This window comes from Phyllostomus hastatus, unplaced genomic scaffold (assembly GCF_019186645.2).
Source record: "Phyllostomus hastatus isolate PE091 unplaced genomic scaffold, TTU_PhHast_1.1 phas_scaffold_28, whole genome shotgun sequence".
NCBI classification, from domain to species: Eukaryota; Metazoa; Chordata; class Mammalia; order Chiroptera; family Phyllostomidae; genus Phyllostomus; species Phyllostomus hastatus.
This window is the reverse complement of record NW_025334022.1, coordinates 9,176,868-9,196,654: the sequence shown is the minus strand read 5'-3', so window position 1 is coordinate 9,196,654 and position 19,787 is coordinate 9,176,868. Positions and strand designations below refer to the sequence as shown.

The following is a 19,787-nucleotide window of genomic DNA, read 5'->3' as shown; positions in this document are numbered from 1 at the left end:
CCATTTACCACAACTGACCTCCTTAATTGGAAACATCATATTCCCTCCTATTCTGAAAAACCGCAGGCTCTGGTTGACCTTATGGAGTCTATCATGCAGACTGATGGCCCAACTTGGTATGATTGTCGGCAGCTCCTACTTACTCTGTTCAACATGGAGGAGCCCCGATGCATTATACAAGAGGCACACCATCACCTGGAAGTAAATGCCCCTGTGGGGACCCTAGACCCTATCCAGTGGGCCCAACTAGCAGCCCCTGAGACCCAGTCAGACTGGGACCACAACATAGAGGAAGGACGAGTGGCCCTGGCCCATTACCATGATACATTACTCCATGGAATCCGTACCAGGGCATGGAGACCCACCAATATGTCCAAGGTGGCGAACGTCACTCAAAGTCTAGACGAGTGTCCAGGCGATTTTCTTAAGTGGCTGTATGAAGCCTACCACATCTACAGTCCTTTTGATCCAGAGAGCCCCAACAACCAGTGGATGGTCAATATGGCCTACATCTCACAGTCGGCCCCAGACATCCAAAAGAAACTCCAGAAACTTGAGGGTTTTGCTGGGATGAATATAAGCCAGCTAGTCGAGGTTGCTAACAAGGTTTACAACAATAGGGAGGAAGTTGCCCAGAGGGAGACACACAAGAGAATGGAAAAGAAGGTGGCCCTTCTGGCTACAGCCCTCAGGCGCCCTCCACTGGACAAGGAAGGTGAAAGAAGAAGGGAGGGAGCAGGGCACTGGAGAGTAGAGAAGACCAGTGTACTTACTGTAAGGAGAGAGGGCATTGGAAAAGGGAGTGCCTGAATCGGAAGAAGAAACTCCCCAAGCAAAAGGAAAAGGGTGCAGTTCCCTCTATCCTTCACTTGGCCGGGCTGGACTCAGACTGAGTAAGACTGGGCTCTCTGAATCTAGGCCCCCCGTGAACCCATGGTCAAAATAAAAGTGGGGGGCCACAGCCTACCATTCATGGTAGATACCAGCGCAGAACACTCAGTTGTAACGACCCTGGTGGCTCCACCATCGAGGCAAGAAATCACCATTATAGAGGCCACCAGACGCCCTAGTAGCCCTAAAATATTTTGCCAAGCCCACACTGTAGAGCTAAGGGGACATACCATAAGGCACGAGTTCCTCTACCTACCTGAATGCCCCATTCCGTTATTGGGACGTGATCTACTCACAAAGCTCGGAGCACGGGTCATCTTCCAGCCTTCTGGGGAAGCCCACCTGCAGGTACAGACCCCGAGCATCCTGGCTGTAGTCCTCCTGAGGGAGGAAGAGTACTGGCTTCACTGGGAGGACACAGGGAACACAAGTGAGATGGAACCAGGGCTGGGACTGAAGGCCCAGCTACGGGAAGAATATCCTAAGGTCTGGGCTGAAGGCAACCCACCCGGATAAGCTAAAACCCAGACCCCGGTAGTCATAGAACTCAAGCCAGGGATTAAGCCCCTCCACCTGCGGCAGTATCCCCTGTCCTGAGAGGCTCATCTGGGGATTTCTGAGGTCATCCGCAGATACCTATGGGATGGAATACTAGTCCCCTGTCAGTCCCAGTGGAATACCCCTTTTCTGCCAGTCAAGAAGCCAGACAGGAGCGGGTATCGGCCCATCCAGGATCTGCGGGCCATCAGCGACGCAGTTGTAACCCTCCACCCCAGTGTCCCAAATCCATACACCCTCCTGCCTCAAGGGCAACGTGGTTTACCTGCCTTGATCGGAAGGATTCCTTTTTCTGCATTCCTGTGGCACCTTCCAGCCAACCCATTTTTGCTTTCAAGTGGGAAGACCCACACACTGCAGTCAAGACTCAATTGACCTGGACTAGACAGCCTCAGGGGTTTAAGAACTCCCCAACTTTATTTGGGGAGGCCCTAGCAAGAGATCTGAAGCCTTTTGCCAGAGGGGAGCTGAACCTGACGATTTTACAGTATGTGGAAGATCTCCTCCTGGTGGCCCCATCCCGGGAATGGTGCTGGGAGGGAATGTGCATGCTGCTGAAGCGCCTGGCTGAATTAGGGTATCGGGTGTCCTGGAAGAAGGCACAGGTCATCCAGAAACAAGTAAAATACTTAGGGTTCCTCATCTCACGGGGAAAGAGGGCCCTGAGCACTGAGAGGAAGGCTGTCATAGCCCAATTCCCTCCCCCCCACACACTGGACGGGAATTGCAGGAATTTCTTGGGGCAGCTGGATTTTGTCGAATATGAATGCCAGGATTCACCACTATGGCAAGGCCCCTCTACCAGGCCCTAAAGGGTCCGGATACCAAGCCCCTAGAATGGGGAGAAAAATGAGGAAAAAGCCTTCCAAGATATCAAGGGGCTCCTCAGTGATGTTCCTGCTCTAGGACTGCCAGATCCGGGGCAGCCATTTAATCTGTATACCCACGAGAGAGACAAGGTAGCCCTTAGGGTCCTGACCCAGCCTGTCAGACCATGGCAACACCTGGTGGCTTATCTGTCTAAGCAATTGGACAATGTCGCCGCCGGCTGGCCACCTTGTCTGAGGGCAGTCACTGCTGCCATGATTCTCTTGCAAGAGGCAAACAAGTTAACTCTAGGTCAAGAAATCAGTCTTCACGTACCACACACAGTGAACAGTCTCCTTGCCAGGCAGGGACATAAGTGGCTGTCAAATCCTCGATTGACTCAGTACTAGGGCATTCTCCAGGGGAACCCGAGGGTACAAGTTAAGACCCTGAAACGAGTCAATCCGGCCACCTACTTACCAGCAGAGTTTGGAGAGCCGGACCATGACTGTCTTGAAGTAACCAAAGAGGTCCATGCCAGCCGGCCAAACCTCCGGGAGGAGCCCCTGGCCCGACCTGATGTCACCTACTTCACGGATGGGAGCAGCTATATTGTTGGGGGCAGGAGAGTCGCCAGGTATGTGGTTGTGGATGACTGTGGGATAATAGAGGCCAAAGCACTGCCAGCAGGATGGTCAGCACAGAGGGCCGAACTGTGGGGGCTAATAAGGGCTTTGGAGTTGAGCCAAGGCAGGAAAGTCAACATTTACACAGACTCTAAGTATGCCTTTGCCACCCTCCACATTCATGGTGCTATATACCAAGAGTGAGGGTTGTTGATAGCAGAAGGAAAAGAGATAAAGAATAAACAAAAAATACTCCAGCTACTAGAAGTGGTATGGGCACCTGTTGAGGTGGCCGTCATGCACTGCAAAGGCCACTGTAAGCCTGATACCACAGTCACCTGGGGAAATCAGAAAGCAGACCAGGCTGCCAAGGCGGCTGCGCTTGGGGCAGATCAGGCAAAAATGACTGCTCCACTGTTAGGCCCCCTCCTGGACATTCAAGTCAGCCCAGAGGACTGTGTTCCTGCAGAAGTAGAGTGGGCATGCCAGGCCGGGTGTAAAAAGACCCCCAGAGGGGAGTGGAGGCTGCCAGATGGGAAAATTTACATACCACAGGGGCAAGCTAGCAATCTAGTAAGGCAATGCCATGCTCTCACACACATGGGCAAGACCTCCCTAGAAAATCTGCTGAAGAGGTATTTTTATTTCCCCAACCTGGTAGCACTTTGTGCTTCTGCCTCAGCACAATGCATAGCATGTGCTCGGGATAACGCTGCCAGGAACCCAGGGATGAGGGCGGGAATACAACACACAGGCAGACAACCCTTTGAGGATCTACAAATAGATTTCACTGAAGTCAAGCCAAGCTGAGGGTTTAAATACCTCCTGGTAATCCTGTGCACCTTCTCTGGATGGGTTGAGACTTTCCCCACTAAAACGGAGAAAAGCCGGGAAGTCACCCGAGCATTACTGAGGGAAATCATCCCAAGGTATGGATTGCCTCTAACCATTGGAAGTGATAATGGGCTGGCCTTCATCTCACAAGTAATCCAAGAAGCAGACAAATTTCTGAACATCACGTGGAAGCTGCACACCGCCTATCGACCCCAGAGCTCTGGGAAAATAGAGCGGATGAACCAGACTCTTAAAGAAACCTTAGCTAAATTTCACCAGGAAATTGGACTGCCCTGGACGGACTTGCTACCGCTAGCTTTGCTTAGGGTTAGAAACGCCCCTAACCCCTCAGGATATTCTCCATATGAACTAGTTTTTGGGAGACCTCCCCCAGTTCTCAGCATATGAAAGGGGGGACTCTGGTCGCAAGGTGAATTAGGGCAGACAAAATATCTCCAAAAGCTAGGGGAAACTTTAGGGAAGATAAACGGGGCTGGTTTGGGCCAGAGACCCCTACCCCAAGGGGGGCCAGCACACTCCTTTAAACCGGGAAGTTATGTATGGGTAAAGGACTGGAAAAAAGAACCATTTCAACCTTTGTGGACCAGGCCACATTTGGTGTTACTAACGACCCCAACTGCCCTTAAAGTTACAGGAATCACCCCTTGGATCTACTACAGCCGGGCCAAAGCAGCAGCAGATCCTGAGGACTCAAAGACCAAGCCTGCACCCAGACTACCACACTGAGGCTCCAGAGGACACCAACCAGTGGAGAAGACACTGGGGGATGGAACGTTGCTCTGCTGGGTTCCTGACTATAACCAGCATCTTCGCAGGAGTATTGGAAATTGGACTAGTGACTGTGACCCCAGCAGAATGGAGTCCCAGGGAGCAAATCGCCCTAGAAGTAGTTTATCTCTGTTTAGTCTCTATAATTGGATGTATTGTAAGCTTCGTTTGACAAATGCAGGATCTATCTCAGCCCCAGTCTGTAAATGTAGTGCCCCCGCACATAGGATTAGGCTCGGCAGTGGAGTGATGACCTACACCCTTCCAGCCGTAGCTTTCACCTCCTCCACCTCCATGCCATCAGGTTTCGTTCGGCCACAGCCCCAATTCCTCTGTACTTGGGGAGGGAAATTATACCAGACTGGAGTAATGGAAGGAACTGTAGGACACCAGTCCCAAAAGTGTCAGGGACACGGATACCCCGGCCAACAAGTATGTTGGAACTATTAGCACCAGCTGTGTGCAATGAGCCAGACAGAGTTTGAACAGGCTAAGAAAGAGGCTGCAAAAGAAATAGCAAACTGGTTGGCCCAAGAAGCAGTCATCTACAAAGGGGATAACCTCACGGGTTTCAGGAGGCCCGGCAGAGGGTGAGCCCAGCAGTCCAAGTTCAGTACATGGTCCATGCCATGTATGCAGCATATCAGAATGTTACTAACTCCACAAAAGAATGCTGGGTATGTTTTTCTATAGAAGAAAAAGGGTTTCTATGTGTTCCAGAACCCCCGAGCTGGAACAGGGCTCATAAGCCCATAGACACATGTCCTACCGTGATCCAAGGACCCATAGCTACCATTGTCTTCCTAGATGCTAAGGGAATGAACTTAACCTGTTTGGTGGCAAACCAGACCGCAGAGCCAAGGAATGATGTGGGAACACTCAACCCCCAGCTCTGCTCTGGTCAACGTACTATTCCCAACAACAGCAGCCTTTGTACTGAACCTGGAATCTTCCTTCTCTGTGGGAAGGCAGCTTACAAGTGCCTGCCCCAGAATTTGACCGGGATCTGCACTGAAGTCTTCCTAGCCCCTAGTGTCAGCATCTGGGCCCCTAACAAGATGAGAAAACTACTACAACCTAAAGTAAAGGAAGCCTCCCAGCGTAAGAGAGGAGTAGGGGCCGCCATAGCTATAGGGGCAAGGCTTGCAGTGGGGGTTGGAGCAGGAGTCAGGGCAATGGGATTGTCTGCATCCACTTACTACAAGCTGTCAGCTCATCTGAGCGAAGATATGGACAACATAGCCAATTCCCTGACTACCCTGCAGCAGCAGATAAAATCCTTGGCTGAGGTAACCCTTTAGAATCAGAGAGCTTTAGACCTCATTACTGCAGAGAAAGGTGGAACATGTATGTTCCTAGGAGAAGAATGTTGCTGTTTGTCAACCAATCCAGTATAGTAGCAAAAAAGGTAAAAGAATTAAAGAACATTAGAATTCAGGCCCAAGAGCTAGAGGATTGGAATTTTGGATTCAATCCACAGACGTGGCTAAGGTGGATATTGCCTGTTCTGGGGCCCATCCTTATAATTCTCCTAGGCATAACTCTGGGGCCCTGCATCCTCCAAACCTGGGTCCAACACCTGGAGGCCACAGTGATTCGGAAGGCAGCCGCCAAGGTGTTAGCCCTCCAGCGGTACCAATACCAATATCAGCAGTTACAACCTTCCCCATGACGTCAGCCGCATAGCTAGGCGTATAGTGATGCTAAAGGGATAAAAGCACCTTATAGCATCAAAGGGGGGATTGTGATAGGACATAGCTGAACAGTAGCCATTCTTAGGTAGGAGCTGACCTGCAGCTGTTCCCAGACAGCAGCCTTTCCCAGATAAGCAGTTATCTCAAGGTCATACACTAACCTTCGCTTTCTGCTTCTGTATGCTTGCTTTTAGCAGTTGCCCCCACTCCCCCCACCATTTTTGCCTTATAACAAGAACATAAGCAAACTTCAGCTTAAGCTCAGGGCCCAGAATTTGGAATTTATCTCCTCTGGGTCCGCATGTGTGAATAAACCCCACTTCACAAACTCCGAGGCTGTCTGAGTTGCCTTTAACATAACAGTACTTATGTCTCAAGATTTTTGGAGAATTAAATGAGGAATACAAGTAAAGTGTCTCACATTTAGAAAATGTTACAAAGGATCTTTGGCAGGGTTTTTATAAAACCCCTCAAAACCTCAGTTTCTGTAACTAGCTATCCCTCAGAGTTGCTTTTTAATTTTTTAATATATTTTATTGATTATGCTATTAGTTGTCCCATTTCCCCCCTTCACTTCCCTCCACCATGCACACACTCTCCCACCCACATTTCCCCCTTAGTTCATGTCCATGTGTCATAAGTTCTTTAGCTTCTACATTTCCCATACTATTCTTACTCTCCCCCTGTCTATTTTTACCTACCATTTTTGCTACTTATTCTCTGTACCTTTTCCCCCCCTCTCTCAACTCCCACTCCCCTGTTGCTAACCCTCCATGTGATCTCCATTTCTGTGGTTCTGTGTCTCTTCTAGTTGTTTTCTTAGTTTGTTTTTGTTTTTCTTTTAGGTGTGGTTGTTAATAATTGTGAGTTCGCTATCATTTTACTATACATGTTTTTTATCTTCTTTTTCTTAGATGAGTCCCTTTAACATTTCATATAATAAGGGCTTGGTGATGATGAACTCCTTTAACTTGGCCTTACCTGGGAAGCACTTTATCTACCCTTCCATTCTAAATAAAAGCTTTGCTGGATAGAGCAATCTGGGATGTAGGTCCTTGACTTTCCTGACTTGAAATACTTCTTTCCAGCCCCTTCTTGCCTACAAGATCTCTTAGGAGAAGTCAACTGACAGTCTGGTGGGAACTCCTTTGTAGGTGACTGTCTCCTTATCTCTTGCTGCTTCTAGGATTCTCTCCTTCATTTTTACCTTGACTAATGTGATTATGATGTGCCTTGATGTGTTCCTCCTTGGGTCCATCTTCTTTGGGACTCTGAGCTTCCTGGAAGTCTATTTCCTTTGCCAGATTGGGGAACTTCTCCTTCATTATTTGTTCAAATAAGTTTTCCACTTGTTGCTCTTCCTGTTCCCCTTCTGGTACCCCTATAATTTGGATGTTGGAATGTTAAAAGATGTCCTAGAAGATCCTAATCCTCTCCTCATTTTTTGAATTCTTTTTTTAATATTTTATTTATTTACTTACTTACTTACTTATTTATTTATTTATTTATTTATTTATTTTAGAGAGGGAAGGGAGGGAGAGAGAGAGAGAGAGACATCAATGTGCGGTTGCTGGGGGTTATGGCCTACAACCCTGGAATGTATCCTGGCTGGGAATCGAACCTGGGACACTTTGGTTCCTAGCCCGCGCTCAATCCACTGAGCTATGCCATCCAGGGCTGAATTCTTGTTTCTTCATTCTTTTCTGTTTGGTTGTTTCTTTCTTCCTTCTGGTCCACTCTATTGATTTGAGTTCCAGTTTTCTTCCCATCACTATTGGTTCCCTGTGCATTTTCCTTCATTTTACTCAATGTGGCCTTCATTTTTTCATCTAATTTGCAACCAAATTCAACCAATTCTGTGAGCATCCTGATCACCAGTGCTTTGAACTGTGCATCTGATAGGTTAGCTGTATCTTGGTTGCTTAGTTGTATTTTCTGTGGGGCTTTGATCTGTTCTTCCATTCAGGCCATTTTTTTTTCTTTGTCATGCCTGTTACGTACATATGAGGGACAGAGCCTTAGGTGGTCAGCAGAGCAGGGCAACCCAGCCGTTGGGCTGTGGCACTGTATGTGGGGGAGGGGTTTGAGAGGGAACAATGGTGCTTGCTCTGCTCTCTGTCCAACTTCAGTCCCTTCCGCCACTTCCCCCAAGCAAACTGGGCCTTTCTGGTTCAAATTTCTGGGTAGATGGGCTTGTGCACATTCTAGGACCCCGTGAGTTTCTCCAACAAACTCTCCTGTGAGGCTGGAAGTCTCTCCCTGCACCTCAACCCCCACAGGTGTTTTCAATCTATGTCTCGAAGCTCTATTTCCCATCACTGGGACCCTGGGTTGTGTTTTCTCTGTCACTGCCCAATGTCGCCTGGTTTTTCTGCATGCAAGTGTGGGATTGCCCAGACAGCAAGGTGCCTTCTTTACAGTGCCTCACTTTACAATTGCCACCTTGCTGGGTCTGCCAGCTGCCTGCGCACCCAGGGTCTGCCCACTGCAGTCTTGCGCTCAGGATGCCTTACGTCCTGGTGGCACCACTTTTTGTGCCTCGAGTCCTCTCTGCCCAGCTGCCCAAGTCTGCCCTTCCTACTGCTCTGGATGAATGTGTATATTTTTAACTCCTTAGTTTTCTGACTTCCATACAGTTCAATTTTCTGTCAGATCTGGTTGTTACCTTGTTTCTAAATTGTTGCTGACCTTATCTTGGTTGTGGGAGAAAGCACAGTGTGTCTACCTATGCCTCCATCTGGGCCAGAAGTCTCAGGGTTGTTATATTAAAGGAGTTAATCGATGTAAGGTATCTACCCATGCATCCAAGTCTATGGTAAGAATTTTATAATTATCAGCTATTATAACTCTTATCCTCCTAGTCACCATGTTGCCTAGTCTCTGGGCAGGGAAAGCCCCCTCTTCCGCCTTAGTGGGTGTTACCACCTCTTACCCCTCTACCCCAACTGTGTGGTTATCAAGTGGGAAGTTTGTCTTCTGTCCTCCCCAGTCCTCTGTTTTAAAAATAGTAGCCCACATTCACTGTTCTGTCCTCTCATGGGTCTAGTGTTACTGTGTTCTTGGTTTACCCCCAGCTGGAAAGGCTTGTAGCAACCTCCAGGCAAGCACACAAACCCAGGTACAAGAACCTTGCTCTTATTTTTCTCATTCATAAATTGATATAATAATTGTGCCTTTCTTTTTGAATTGTTGTGATTATAGTACATAGAGGATCCTGGCTGTATTATGAGTAGCACATGTCTGGCAAAGATTATTGTGGCTACCACTTACTGAGCACTCAGGTTTTTGTACTTGGGTGTGCTCGCCTGGAGGTTGCTACAAGGATTGCCAGCTGGCAGTAAACCAAAACACAATAACCGATACCAGGCCCCTGACAGGTCAAGACAGTGAACTCAGGCTACCTAACAATCTTGTTTGGGCAGAGGATTGGTAACCATTTTGCAACAGGGACCTGGGGTAGAAGGAGACAAAATTCCCACTAGATAACCACACAGGCACAACTGGGGGCAGGAATGAGAGGTTAGGGTTGGTACCACCCACTGAGGTAGGTAATAGGGCTTTTCTTGCTCAGAGACAGAGAATAGGCAACTTTTAATGAGCATGTGTAGTGTGTGTGTGTGTGTGTGTGTGTGTGATATAATAAGGGACTACAGAGGTAGTAGTGAGAGGGTTGAGAACAGAGAACTGATCTTAACACCAAAAGGGAGTGGGCCTATCAATACAGCCAGCATGTGACAAATATGGGATTTGAACCCAAATGCTTCTGCCTCCAAAGCCCATGATCTTAATCATTACAATATTAATTCCTGGAACAGAGTAGGTGCTCAATAAATATTTGGTTAATGAAAGAATCCATATTGCTGTCTCTTTCTGGAAAGTATTCTCCCTCCATCTCTAGCTGGGTTCATCCTTCAAGGTTCAGTTCAAATGCAACCTCATGCACAACCGATGTGCCCTCTCTCTGTTGCCATGGGGTGGGGTACACAGGAGACATCAGTGCTGGGATAGGGAAGTATGAGACACTAAGATGGGCCAGCTAGGGTGGAGCCAGAGGAAGGACTGTAGGTTTTGCACAGAGATTTTTCTCCTGAGTTTCTGAACTGTTTTTGAAGTTTATTACAAGAACTGGATACACCCAGCACAAAGTAACTCATACTGGGCTCTGATTAGTCAGAACAGTGAATTCCAATTACTTAGCAACCATATGTGCAAAAGAGGACTGGAGCAATTTTTGAGCTATGAAATGCTGGGAACTTAGGACCTAAAACCTAAAACAAGGATTTTAAACAGAACACTGAACATGTTAAAATAATAATCCCCATTAGACTTCAAATCAATCTTATTTTAACCCTTGGGACAATGGCTTTCAAATAATCCTCCCCACAATCTAGGAATCCTTGCAGTGCCTCAGGGAAGGGGGTAAAGAGATATAGCACACAAGAGAGAGGACACCAAGAGAGAGGAATTCTGCACCCCCCAACCATTGTGGCTTCCACCAAGACATGTCCAGCTCTATTTAGTTTCTGTATTGGGCTTCTGCATTCAATGCAAAAGAAGGGTGATTCTGCAAAACACAGGAAAATTTTGAAATCTCTGTCCCAAGAAGCTGCATTTGGCCTTTGTTTTGTGGTTTCTTTTTTAATGAGGGATAAACACTGCAAAGATGCTTTGACTAGTAAAGTCAGTGCCAGAGAGATCAGGTGGACATAAGTGACAAATCAGTCATTTGTTGACTAAACCAGTCATTAGCTGACTTGAGCCTGTAAGTTCATTTCTGTTATGAAATTAATAAAAAACCTACTACAACTATGACTACAACCAGTTATTGACTGTTTTACTAAGTGCCTGTGGCTATGTAAGTACTTTACATTAAATTCCCACACCAGTCCTGAGAAGAACCATTTGACAGATTAGACTGGGGCTGAGAGTGGAAAAGTAACTTGTCAAATGAGTAACCATTGACAGATGAGACTGGGGCTGAGAGTGGAAAAGTAACTTGCCCAAGGTCATACAGCTCACACATGGTAGATTTCACTTTACTTAAAAGCACAAACAATGGATTTATGAGTGGTATTATAGCAGTCTAAGTTCAACTGCTTCACAGTATTAAGGAACAAGGTTAAATTTTGACCAATAGATGGCATCAGTGTGTGTTTGGTTGCTTGGTCAAGGCCAATTTAGGGAAGTTTCAGCAGGGCTGAGAACTAAAGTAGCCTGTCACAAATTGATCAAAGAGGGAAATACAGATGGCCAGCATTTTGTTCTTGAATCAGATGGTGTTACTCTGTCTATTTTGAAGCTAAGCAAAGATATTGGAAGCCAGAAAGGTGGGGGGTGGGGTAGAGGGACAGAGGCAGTTCTGCCAAGAACTGCTTTAAGAAGACCAGAGAATCTTTGTTTCTTCGACATTTCCTGAGTGCCTGCTTTGTGTTTGGTAGTGTGCTATGCAATGCAGTCATGCCTAGATAATAAAATACAGTCCCATCTTACTGCATAAAAGGGGGCAAATGCTATGGTAGGGGAGGCATTGAATTGGGGCATCCAACCTGGACTCAGGCGTCTGGGAGGTTGCTCATAGGAAATGTGTCTGAGATAGTCTTATTATATGAATGGAAATTTATCAGACATGTAAAGGTGGAAGAGCATTCCATACAGGGATTTAAAACTACAGAGATATTAGAAAGCATGACACATTCAAGGACAGGTAGTGTAAGCTTCAAGTATTGAGAGATGAATCTGAAGAGACAGGCAAGTGAAGGGGAATAAGAGGCACAAACTTCCAGTTATAAAATAAGCCATAGCATATAATGTACAGCATAAGGAAAATAGTCAATAATATCACATTAACTTTGTATGGTGTCAGATGGTACTAGACTTATTGGGGCAATCACAATGTAAGGCAGATAAATGAGAAATCACTATTTTGTATACCTGAAAATAATATAATATTGTATATCAACTATATTTTAATAAAAACAAATTTTAAAAAAGGAGAGCTAGTCAACAACCAAAAAATTGGACACCTTGGGATATCAACCTAAGGGCTTGATTTGTGAATATAGGAGTAGAGAAGCCACAGAGTTTTAAGAGGATCTATGATTTAAAAGGAAAGGATAATTTCAACTGTTGGTGAGGTAATGAAGAACCACAGTAGAGCTTTAAGCAGGGGCACAACATGATCTGATCTGGTGGCCACTGTGGAGGATGAATTTAAGAGGAATATGATGGAGGCGTGAAAATTAGTTGATGAGTATTTGGGGCAGGAGTAAGGCATGAGGGCCTGAGTGTGGCAGTAAAACTGATAGGCCTGAGTACCCCTCCTGAAGCTCCCCTCCCCTTATGCACACACTCATTTCAAAGGCTAAACTAAGGCTACACCTCTCATTCCTGATCCCAACCCATAGCCCCACTACCAATTTTCAAGCTACACTTTTGGAGCCTTTTTGCCCCCCTTTCTAAAGTGTCTTTGAAGTTTAATCTAGCCTGATTTCACAAGTTGGCAGATAGGGCTGGCCCTGTGCTGGGTATCTGGCCCTATATCCCCATCTGTAAACTGACATCAGATAGAGCAATTTATTGGCCTTGAGCTGGTCTCTGACCCTGTGCACATGGCTTCACAGCATGGGCAGAGTTCAGTTAAGAAATCAGCACAGTTCCAGGAAAAAAGAAAACATCATCTAGTTTATCTTTCTCCTGATTCATTTCATGCCAACAGAGACCCCAGTGGATGGCAGCCAGAATGAAGGGAGGTCCCCAAAGCAAGCTGATTATCTAGAATCCCCTCCTCTTGCTGCAAAGATCATCAGAAAAGTATCCCAACTTTGCTTGGATCCGGTGTTGCTAAACCTGAGTGTAAAGCCACAAGTCAGTTTTTCCATGGCAAAATAGGACTATGTGGCCACCTAGAAGGCTGAAGAGTCACAGAGCCCCAAAGAGTGACTGTTCCCCACTCTACATGGGCATGCTTTGTCCTTATTTGCTTCCTGGGGGCTTCAGAAATCTGGTCTTCCTCCCCTAGAGCTCTTAGAACCCTCCTACTATCAACATAACAACAACCCAGACAATGAGAAGCCAGAGGCCTTGGCTGACAGTTCAGTTGGATATAGCCAGGGTAAACTAGTGACTCAGAAACCCAACTTTCAATCCAAAGAGTTGCGCCTGGAGATTCCTGGCTAATTGATGCTGTGGAGCCTTGCCAGGCATATGGAACCCTAATCAGGCCTTGGCTCAGTTTGGACAGGTCAGGAATGGGGACAAGGATGAGCTGTGATTCTGTGTAGTGCTGATCCTGGTATCCTCACATACCCTTCTGGCCTCTTTTCATCTCCCTCCTTTTTTTCCTACTTTTCTTCTTCCTTTTCCTCTTCTTCTTCTTTCTCATCCTCTTCTTCTTTACTGTCTGAATCTTCATACAGATTGATGTTTGCCTGGATAGGTAAGTTCTGTAGTAAAATTTCCCCAGTACAGGAAGTCAAAGGATTTGGGCCAGAAGAGCCTGTGGACAGAGAAGAAACATTGCTTAGGTAGGTCTAACTTAGATAGGTCTTTATGTGCAGAAGGGTCAGTAGGACCACTAAAGAAGATAGCCCCTAAACTCCTTGTCCTAGCCGTAGTAATGGTCTGAGAAAGGAAGAAAGAGAACTTGGTAATAAAAATTTTCTGAATTGCTACAAAAGGGCCCCAGGCAGGAAGATAACATATGGTGGGCTTATAACAGTGAGGAGCCCCAACTCCAGCGTCTGTCAGTTCTGACACTGATCCCTTCCCCATCTCAGAAAGCCTCTAGCCAACAATTCTCTAGATTTCTCCTATAACCCCCAACTCCTACTAAATCTTCTTTCACTAACCTATCCATAGGGGCTGATTCTTAGGGAGTCATTGACAATGCCTCCAGGTAAGGCAACCTTGGCAAAGTCCCTAATCACTCTGGACTTCAGTTTTCTGGCCTATGAAAGAGTGATCACAGCAGTGCCTCCCTCCTCCTGCTTCACAAGGCTGTTATGAGGATTTAAAGAGCTAATGAACCTATGTCAAGTTCTGAGTCTGGTGCCAGAAGCTTACCTGACAGGATAATGAAACTTGAAGTCAACTTTGGTGACCTCAGCATTTGTTGCCCCACCAGTGGCCTGTTCAAAGCAAAAGCTAGCATGTAGCCCAAAGTACATGTCCAAATAACTGCCTTCTTTCTCTGTATCAGCAGTCAGAAGCCTGTAGGTAAGATGATCTAGAAAGAGACCTTAGACACCTCTGGGGTCCAGCCCCTGCCCCCACTGCCCCAAAAGGGGTTTGTTCTGGTTCTGGTTGAAAAATAAATGGACAGAGTCCTGGGGGTTCTTCACTTTCCTGCCCCTGTTCTAACACCTATTTGGAGACTGTCCAGAGAACAGAGTTCTACTGGAGCAGCAAAGATGTGGGGTTCGGGGTAGGGAAGATACTGGGGCTAGGTGCCAGAAGACAAGGATTCTAGCAGCAGCTGTAACATAGCCTAGTTTTAGGGCCTGCTCAAACTCTGTAACAACCAGCTGTAACGTAGCCTAGTTTTAGGGCCTACTCTGGGCCTCAGTCTCTTTATCTTTAAATTGCACAGAAAACTCAGGTCTGCCTTCCTCCTAGAGCTGTTGTGAGAATCAAATATAATCAAGGGTGTGAAGATGGTTTCCTAAGGGTTCTCTGGAAAGGGACCTGGTCAGTGTGAACACACATGGCTACATGTGAATATATATAATAGGGTCTCAAACTCACCAAATCCATACATTTCCTCACCTGCCTTGGGGGATCACAGCCAGGGCCTCCAAAGACAAGCCCCTCTAGGACATAAAGGAGAGATCCATCAGTGTAGGAAGGAGACTGGAATGTGGACCACCTGAGATAACAAAAAGTTCTCCAAAAACACTTGGTTTGAATGCCATATACTTCAGGAAGCCTTTCCTAAGGACCCTAAGCCCAGGTCAGGACAGACGCCTCTCCTCTCTGCTTTAACAATGTTGTCATTGCTCTTATCACAGTTTTGTAATTGTTTACTTGCCTTTGAGCTTCTTAAGGGCAGATTTATGTTTCATCATATCTGGATCCCCAACACCTAGCACAATGCCTAGTACACAGAAGCATTTCAGTAAATATCTGTTGAACTTAAATGTTTGGAGGAATGAATAAAGGCTGGGTGGAGAATATCTTGCCCTCTACCTCCTGGTCCAAGAAGCAAAGGTCAGACTCTTACTATCTTCCTGGGCTGGAGAAAGTGGCCAGAAATATTCCTGGACCAACTCCTTCTGCAATAGACTTCCAGAAGTAGGGGAAAAGCAAATGGAAATCTTATAGTGTGATCAGGAAAGAGATAGTCCTCCAGTCAAAGGCCTCTTGGGACTTTACCCTCTTTTCCTCCTCTGTACCATCAGTCTAGTCATGTTCAACCTAGGCTTCATAGCATTCTCCTGGGTACCTCTCAGTGGACCGAGCAACTTTGCCTATGAGGGCTTGGCTGCTCAGCTTTCAGCTTCGGCAATGACCATATCCCCAGATCTCCTCCTGTCACCCAGAGGGATTAGATGAAAAGTCAGTTGAGATATTCCAGCCCAAGATGTGGAAGGGACAATTTATGAGAGCTATGAGGCCTTTAAAGGGAAAGGCCTTTACCTTCACAGAGAACAGGACATCTTGGACATCTCATTTTCCTGCCTTTCCCAGGAAACCCACTAAACCAGAGTTCAGGTTGCCAAAGACCAAGTTCCACTTACCTTTCACTCCCATCTACTTCTTGTCCAGGGAAGGGAAGGGGCGATGGGTTTAACAGGCCAGGGAGTGCTAGGGAGGCCTGTGGTAGAGCTGGAGCCACACTTAAGGGGTAGGTGTTGGACAGGGGCAGCCGCAGGCAGTTGGAACAGAAGGATCCATCCTTAGGCTGTCAAGACCAGGCAAACTGTGAAGGCTCCTATTTTTCAGAATCTGCTGTACTCTTGGCTCTTCCTGGGAGACCCTCTATAAGACCTGCCTGGACTCATAAATTATTCAGGGAAGTACAGAGGCAGGGGACTTGAGGGGAGTGAAGATTGAAGAAAGGTGTTTAAGGAAGGAGAGCTGGGTTCCTGGGTGTGAAATCTCTTCCAATTCAATAAACAGAGAATCAGTGAGGGATGAGAGGTTACCTTTACCTCCAAGTCAGAAAGGAAAACACAGAAGGGGCAAATCACACACCATTTGTGTGAATTCCCCGGGCACTGGCAGGAGGAGGGAAAGGTGGAAAGCTCATTAGTACCTGAAACCACAGAAAGGATTGAGGCACAACAGGTCAGACAGACCTTTACCACAGCTCATTCCCAAAAAGAAGGATAGCTGACTTGGCTAAGGAAAATGAAGAACTTTCCCATTATTTCAGCTCAAACCCAAAATATATTTGCCATGCAGGTCCGATATAGGGTGATTGCCATTAATCATGCACCTGGGTTAGGAAAAAAGGAGGTTCTAGGTGGAGCAGACCTAGTTGCCTGTGGGGAAACCTCAAGTCTTTCAATGCCCTCCCCTTTACTGGTCAGTTCGTTTGCAAAAGAGCCTGAATCCCCTTTCTAGCCTCAGCAGTAAGTGGTTCAGTAAGAGAGCTAAGGGAATGCAGGCAGCATTGTCAGGGCTTCCAGGTCAGATTACAAATCTTCTAACTACAAAAAGTGTCTCCTGGAAGATTACAAAAACTTCTAGTCCAGGGCCCAGGGTGCTGGGGTGGCAGAGTTTTGCACAGCTGCTAAACTGCCAAAGGACCATCCCTGGCCCCAGGGCTTCACTTCTTCATGTGTGAGAGGAGGCATTGAGCTCAGTGGTCCCAAAAGGCCCTGCAGCCTGAACACTGTGACAGGAGCTGGGTAAATGGGAACTGACCCCAAGCAAGCCCGGAGGCTTGAGCACAGTTCTTGGCCTTAGCCAGTCCTCTGGGCTTTTGACAAAAAGCTTCCAGTTACAACTACTAGCAGGCTCTTTATGTATTAGAAATCTCGAAAATATTCTTCCTGACCTCAATGTCCAGCACCAGTGCCAATATAGCTTCTTGGGTGTTCATCACAGTTGGGTTTGTAATGGTCAAAAAATTAGAATGTCCAATAATGTCCAATAATAGGAAATTGTTAGATTAATTAGGGTAAGTCCTCACAACCAATACTCATCAGGCACTCACAATCATGTTCTAGGAAGTATAATTACAGAGAAAATGAAAAAAAATCAGATGCTAAAACTGGACAAATAATTTGATTCGAGGGCTCCTCTTTTCTCTGTTCACTTACCCCACTTCAAATTCCAGCCCCCTGTGTTCTTTACAGCAAAGGAAAATTGGAAGCAACCTAAATATCTCATTTTAGAAAGATGGTTAAATAAATCATCAAACAGTTATAAGATTTAGTGTTAAAATTGGCTTGGTAGGAGATTAGGGGAGAGTTAATGTGTTGAAGAGTGAAAAAAGAAGCCTCTACAATATAACTTAGAGGAGAATCCCATTTTGGTAAGAAAAAAGTGTAGAATATACAGTATGCAGGGAATAAAAAGACTGGTTAAAAGAAAGAGGAATGTCACAGTGGTTGGTTCTGGGAGTACAATTATGGTAGATCTTTACTTCCTTTATGTTTTTCTGAATTCTCTGAAAAGTTCCACAAGATATATTATTTGGGTAATAAAAAGTAATGACACATAAAAATAAAAAGAAACAAATGCTCATCCACAGAGAGGAGAAAATTCTTGGGAAAATGGTAGCCATTTACAAATACCTGAGGATTAGACAGTGATGGGATTATACTTGTTCTGTATGACTTCAGAGGATAAGGAAGAGGCCCAGAAGTGGAAACTACCAGGAGACACATTTTGGCTCAATCAAAGGAAAATTTTCTAATCCAGCCACCACTTAACCCAAGGACCTGGCACTGTACTGGCCCTTAATAAACAGAAGTTTATTACATGTGGTGAAATGGGATAAACTCTCTGTCCCTGAACTGTGTAAGTGCATATTGGATCCTGGATCCTAGATCCTGGAGAGGAATATCTTTGGGGAGAAAATGAAGGCTGCTGGATCCCAAGTTTCTGTTAATCTCTGAGAGTTAAACCTCCAGAATTAACCTCCAGATGAGAATTTGCTTGCACTGTATCATTGACTCAAATGAAGAGGGAGGCTGAGAGAGGAAGCCAGGTTAAAGAGATTGGGCTGGAAGGCAAGCAAATGAGGGGAAAGAAACAGACCTATTGTCACACCCTGGGAACTTTTTGACCTCTAGGTGGCCATGGTCTCTGAAAACAGGCAGGAGGGAGAGGAAAAGGGAGAAGAGGTAAACACTGCTCCAGAGCCAAGGGCTCATGCCCAACCAGGCTTACCCATGCCACCTCCCACCTTGAATTTGTGTTCATTCAGCCACAGTCGTTCATGATTGGGGATGTCCACAACCTTCACTCACCTGAGCAAACAGTCCTCAAGGTTCTCCTCACGCCAGCTCCCCAGCATGCTTTCTTGGAGCCCAGGCAGCCTTCAGGCCTGTCTCTGAAGTCCTTAGTTCTCTCTACACAACTGCTCTGACCTTGCTACTTTCCAAGAATTGCCTCAGCCACATTCAGCTTGTAGGAGATGTACTCACTGGCCTCTCTTGTTGGCCTCCCTAGCCTAAAGTATTTAAAGCCTGCAAATGTTACTGGGCAGAGTTAGGGTCCTGGCTGTTCTCCTTTGCATTTAGCAAAGAACATGAGTAAGGTGGCTTACAGGGTTGTAGGAAAGGTCTGGGACAACCAAAGTAAAAAACTTTTTGTCAGGGCAATTATGATCCTACCTGTTTCCTCTGACAGCCTATAATGCTTCTGAGTTTTGTCAGTGATTACTTGGCCAAATCCTATGAGGACTGGGTATCTCTTCTGGGACAGATTTCTGCTGGTCATTTCCTGGCCAGGGAATGGACTATAAACAAAAATGAGCTGCAGACCCTGTCATAAGGTACTTACAGCCTAGGGAGGGAGAGAAGACCCACACAGGGGAAGACAGACTCAGTCAACCTCAGCTGGGCCCTAGTACCCCTCAGCTATCCTTGAGTATGTTCCCTTATCAAATCCCCAGCTCCAGCAGTTATGTTTCCATGGGCCATATTCCAGGCTTTCTTCAGCTCCTTACCATGTCCCTGCCCCACCTCCTCCCTGCATGAAGCAACCTCTCTGCCCACTTTCCTGAGAAAACAGAGGTCTTCAAGCATGAATTACCTCAGTGCTCTGCCCTACCCCCCAAAATTGGCTTACCTTTCCAACTTCCTTCCCCTCCAGCCCTCCCTTCTCAGGGAACAAGGTACCCCTCTTGTTAAAGGATAATCTCTTCCTCTGGGCCTTGGCATCATCCACCCTTTTTGTCTGGGCCCTTTGTTCAGACATGCTCCTTCTCTTCAGGAAAGTTCAGCTTTTTTATACTAGCTCTTTCTCTTCTGATTATAAAGTGCCTGTTTCTCTTTTCTAACAAAACAAGCCCCTTCCCTCCTCAGATGTGTTTTCTTGCTTGTACAACTTGCTCTTTTTCTCTCCCTGAATCTTTCTCTCTCCCCTCCTCTCTTCTTCCTTCTCTTTCTTTCCTTTACCCTCAACTTTGTTGAAA

General features: G+C 46.3%; 1 protein-coding gene across 1 annotated transcript; it reads right to left on the bottom strand.

Moving 5' to 3' along the window:
- Positions 1–13,554: 13,554 nt before the first annotated feature.
- RIPPLY1 (ripply transcriptional repressor 1) lies at positions 13,555–19,570 on the bottom strand (the record flags this gene model as incomplete). The annotated part of the gene is given in 4 exon segments (XM_045817459.1): positions 13,555–13,660; positions 13,662–13,694; positions 15,934–16,097; positions 19,442–19,570. Coding segments are annotated over 4 exon segments (432 nt in total), but the record flags the coding sequence as incomplete, so codon positions are not given.
- Between the last annotated feature and the right edge of the window lie 217 nt (positions 19,571–19,787).